Source organism: Neoarthrinium moseri, assembly GCF_022829205.1.
Source record: "Neoarthrinium moseri strain CBS 164.80 chromosome Unknown scaffold13_Wmoseri_CBS_16480, whole genome shotgun sequence".
Taxonomy (NCBI): domain Eukaryota; kingdom Fungi; phylum Ascomycota; class Sordariomycetes; order Amphisphaeriales; family Apiosporaceae; genus Neoarthrinium; species Neoarthrinium moseri.
The window spans coordinates 385,182-390,402 of NW_026055127.1; the positions used below are offsets into that span (position 1 = coordinate 385,182).

The 5,221-nt window shown below is 50.2% G+C and overlaps 1 protein-coding gene across 1 annotated transcript; it reads right to left on the minus strand.

The window, feature by feature from the left end:
- Positions 1–2,017: 2,017 nt before the first annotated feature.
- Positions 2,018–4,868, minus strand: JN550_004731 (uncharacterized protein; the record flags this gene model as incomplete). Its single annotated transcript, XM_049316279.1, has 4 exons — positions 2,018–3,424; positions 3,476–3,813; positions 3,866–4,598; positions 4,695–4,868. The coding sequence occupies 4 exons, from the start codon at positions 4,866–4,868 to the stop codon at positions 2,018–2,020; spliced, it is 2,652 nt and encodes an 883-aa protein (XP_049173352.1).
- Positions 4,869–5,221: the final 353 nt, after the last annotated feature.

Below are 5,221 nucleotides of genomic sequence, written 5' to 3' on the forward strand. Positions count from 1 at the left end.
GGAAGGTATAGGTAGCCATGGTTGCAATGCCGTGTCTCTACGACCCACTTTAGGCCGGCCCCCGGGCGTCGATCATCGGTAATGGGTTTTCGGCAGCAGCTCCGGCAGATACGGCCGGTCGTTCACTGGAGAAGTAACTTCGCTAAGTTTCAGTGATGAGCCCAGACACAGAAACATCGTCATTACACACAGAGCATGAATTGGCATGGTCATAGAGTATAGTATCACAACCCAATTTTTGAGCTTTTGGTTCGATGATGAAAAGTCAGTATAGTGTCAAGTCCATAGACAGCATCAAAAGCAGGTGCATGGTAAATGAGCGGACAGTTTAAAAACGATTGAGAGTATTATACTCATGGCATAGTAATTGTACATCAAGTGAAGCGCCCGCGCCTTATATCTACACATAGATATGCCCAGCATTCGAAGCTCTGTGAATTTGCTCCAGTCCGCAGCGCGGTCACTCTGTGACCCCGTTGTTGCCGTTCTTGTTTGTGAGCTCTGCCTTCCTCATCTTGCACATGCTTCGCGTTGCCAAGTGATGCCAAGGTGGTTGGTGACGTGATGTTCGGACCCGAAGTGCTCTCGCCGGGTTAATATGTAGAAGTGGCCAAGTATAGTTGTCTTGTATCGTCGTTGGTGCAAATATCGGAAGGATGCTAAGTTGGACCGGTGCCTTGGTGATTGATGCCTTCAACAGTCGTTTTCGTCTGTTCATGGACAGAGGGGAGTCTAGATTCAAGTTGGCGGTGCTGATGAAGACTGCCATCCCGGGTACCACCATCACTTCTGGGGAGCATCAAACCTCAATTTTTTTTCTTCGTTCAAGGCTTCCGAGAAGCATTCGTACACTGCTTTGGGAGACACGCTCATGATGCAAAAGCATTCGCCGGCCAAAGAGAATGGCCCGTTGCTGCTGTAGGAAAGTGCTATGATAGCCCTCCATTTTAGTCTTGTTGCGGAACTGCTATGATTTCTTCTTGAATGTTGGCCTTGACATCAAACATGTCAAAGGATTAACTTCTAGTTCGGTGCTGCCGCGCTTCCTCGAGTTTCGCGTGGATCTTATGCGCACTCGTTGTCAACAGAGTACCGAGTCTTTAGAGATGAAAGGCCTGCTCGGATACAAAAGACACAGATTTGCCCTTAGTGCTTCCAGTGGCAGTTCCTTTTACATCTTTCTGATTGTATTATTCAATGCGAACAGAGGTGAGGATCACGTTGTTCGAATCATTAGGGCAAGTTTTTATAGCATTAATTGCGACAAAGGGTCTGGACTTCGGCATGGACCACTCTCTGTCTGGGACAGGCCCTGCGTCGGCGCAGGGAATTTCTCCCTAACTCAGCTTCTTTGCACTCAAGGCATCCTCCCTCTGCCTGTCCGCAAGCGAGTAGCTGATGTCACGTGGTAAATGTACGTTTATCAATAAGAGCTACATCATCGCTTTCGTTCCTTATGCGCAAATCACTACATTCGCAGGCGCTATAAACAATGCATATTCTTCGAATGTGCAGATAACACGTATTTCAACTGGCGAGCAGATAAGTACATGGCGTTGATTGAGCACTGCCTAAATCTGTGGCCTATCCATTTAGGTGAAGGCTTTGAGAATTCCGGGGCCATACAGATGTAGACACAGGAAAGGATAGGGAGGATTGGTAGAGAATGGGAACACGCGGAGCAATTCTGCCATCGACCTTCGGAGCCCAGCCAGTCACAGAACCTGGTCATTGGAAGGAAAGCACATTAGACAATGTAAGTAGGTGAAGGAACCGATTGATAATTTGTCAAGGTTGGAGCAGCACTTCAAAGTACCACAGACAGACCACGTTCACTTGAAGTTTCACGCGCAATGCATCATAAGCGAGCTATAGTAGTTCTGTAATGTGATTGAACAACCATTGGTCCAAATGCTAGACGCCAGATATCCGAAAAGCTCACTGTGACACAAAATGCTAGTCACCTACCCAGAAACGAACGTGACGCCTGAAAACCCGCTCATGAGTACGAAACCTTCTACTTGGCCTCCGGTGCCTGAATGACGAGGACACTGGCTCTAAGTCCGCTTGAAACAAACTTCTCTCCAAGAACACCGATAGTCTTGCCCATGTCCGACTCGGAACTAGCTGCACCTGAAAATTTCGCATGGCGCCGACCAACGATGATGATGTCACCAGCATTGCGAGGGTTCTGGCCAACCTTTTCCGTTGCAAGCTCGATAGCTTTGGACACCGCAGTACCGGTACTGACAGATAGCTCGGTAAAGTTGACACGACCGACAAGGTTGGATGGTAACGACGACTGGACAGAGGAGAGAAGAGAGGCATCCTGTGCTGTGATTTCAGTCCTCACAGCCTCTTTGGTCTCTGTCGAGCTCTCTGCTACCACCGTAGTCACCTCTTCATTGCCTGCTTCGGAAGTCCAGTTAAGGTGCGCGATAGTCACAGTGACAAGCGGGCTTCTGGCAAGCTGAAGCACGAAATGGAATGCTGCACGATCATCCTCGCCGCCAATAAAAGGAAGTAAGACATGATGCGACTTGTCAGTGACAGGAAGATGCGCAGTCTCCTTCCCGCTCCGCAACGAGATGGTGCTGAGCCTTCGGGGCAAGGTGTGACGGGCTTTCTCGACAGGTGCAATACCACTGAAGCCATTCCCGATGAAGATACCCGTATTGCACACGGCCTTGGACAGCGTATGCTGGATGAAGTCCAAGTGCGATCGACCACTAAATCTATCTTGGGAAGAAACATGGAATGGAATAGACTGGTCTTCAGTATTGCTGCCGACCTCGCTCCAAGGTATCAAGACGAAATCCGAATCTTGATTAGAAGCACTCGAAATGACAGTTTGAGCATAAGCATCTTCTGGAGCTACGACGACGCTCGAAGACACGGCGACATCGTTCAGCTGCGAGAAGGTCTTGAACGCGTTCACAACCGGATCTCTCCGGGAGAACTCGTCCGCTTCAGTTACCTTCATAACGGAGGATGTACGCTCTGTCAGCTCGAGTATACGCAGCGCGTGAACTTCTATATGCCGCGACCTGGTGATAGGGCTCTGTACTGCATTGTCGGTTTGAGGTTGGTCAGTCGACGGCGCCGCCTCCTCCTTATCCTCCCCAAGGAGAGAGATAAAGGTAAACAGACTTGGGAGGCTGTCTAGTCGCAAATAAACCAGGAGACGTCGGATCTTGGTGTTGTCTAGGTCACAACCTGACCCTGACGGGCTTGCCTCGTCAGTAGCCAATGGCTTTCCATCCCAATCGATCTCGCCTCGCTTCCATGCTTCCAGTTTCTTTTGGTACCAAGGAGGATAGAGGCCTTTGACAATTGGCGTCGTAGCAAACGTAGTGACGAGTGCCATCACGACGAACATTGTAAATGTTTTGGTGGAAAGGATTTTGGCTTCCAGTCCAATGTTCTGGAATTCCATTAGTCCCCATTCGAAATTGCTAATCTGAGGGGCACTTACCAAAACGATGAGTTCTACTAGACCCTTGCAACTCATCAGAACTCCAATGGTGAGACTCTCTCTCCATACAAGTTTATTGGCTTTTGCAGCAAGAGTTCCACCAATGATCTTACCGGCGAAAGCAATCACGATGACAGCAATGACGTAGCCCCAAGTTTTTCCATCATCCAGGAGACCCAAGTTGGTGTTGAGGCCGGAGAGAGCAAAGTAGAGTGGGAGGAACAGTGCACCAACCAGATCCTCGATCTTTTCCGTCAGTTTGATGGCGAAGCCGCCATCATGAGGGCAAATCAGTCCAACTAAAAATCCACCAAAGATGGCGTGGACGCCAATGATACCTGGTGCAAATCAATATCACGTAAATTTGGTGTAGGGGGTTTAGAAACTAACTTGTAAACCATGCCGAGGTAAGAACAAGCAAAAGGGTAAGCGCAACTACACCTTGCGTTGGACCGTTCTGAATACTGCCAGTCCTTCTGAGGACCCAATGGAAAACTGGCCTGACGGCAAACACGAGAAACAGGACCCAGCCAACAGCGACAAGGAGGACCCATAATGCGGTTAGGCCTGACGCGTTGTTGACCAAAGCAACACAAAGTGCCAGAAGTACCCATCCCACAACATCGTTGCCTACTCCCGCTGCGAGCACCGTGACACCGACGGAGGAGCTGAGCAGTCGAAGCTCTGCGAGGATACGGCATAGTACAGGGAATGCGGTGATTGCGAGGGCAGTACCAACAAAAAGTGCAAAGACACCGAAGTTGAGGGGGTTCTCACTTGGGAATTGATGGTAAATGCCGTAGGCAATGCCAACACCGAGGGCAAAGGGCAGGACCATGCCAGCAAGACCAACACTGAGAGCGACACGCCAATTGGAGGTGAAGAGACGAACGTCGAGCTCAAGGGCGATCAAGAAGAGGAATAGAATCAGCCCGAGGTTGGCAACGTTGTTCAAGACTGGTATCGACGCAGTTGGGAATATGGCATCTTTGAAGCCAGGTATCCGCGCCAGTACAGATGGGCCTAGAATGATGCCTCCTATGACCTCGGCGATCACACGGGGCTGTCCAATATAGGAGAGCGGGTAATGCAGCAGACGACATAGGATGATAATGATGCCAGCCTGTGGACACGTTATAAGCAATTGTTCCGAAGCGGTGAAGAGCGTGTTGTTTAGTCCGCTCTGCCAGCCAGAACTTTTGACCAGTTATGTACTCACTTGAATGATGAAGAGTGTGATGGGATTCGATGAGCTGTATGCATTTGGCATAACATGCTCAAGAATACCTCCCTGTGGAGTGACGTTATTCGTGCTGGAGGCTGAGGCGGCTGAAGAGGCTGCGGTAATAGTCGTCGTGAGGATCGAGCTCACGGTGACGGTCGCGGTCGCCATCTTCCTACACAGGCCCGTTGGCCGTTGGCAATCTTCTCACAAGCCCAATTGCGTCTTGAAAGCCGGATATCGATTAGAGGACAGGGCACAACGAGACACGGCAGGCATATACCAGACGAGCTTCTTCCAAGAGGGAGCTCTGGAGGCTAGCAAGGTCGTGATAAGACTACAATCCAGCAAGATTCACGTGTACGGCAAACGCAATAGTCGCCAAGGCGCTTTGGGTCATGGTCAGCCAACCACTTCTTGGCGTTGACGCCGTTGAATGAGTAAGGGGAGGACTGACAGTGAAAGAGGCTCGGCTCTGGTGGGTCACAAGCCGAAGCGCTGTGCTGCAATTGGACAGCCGTTCG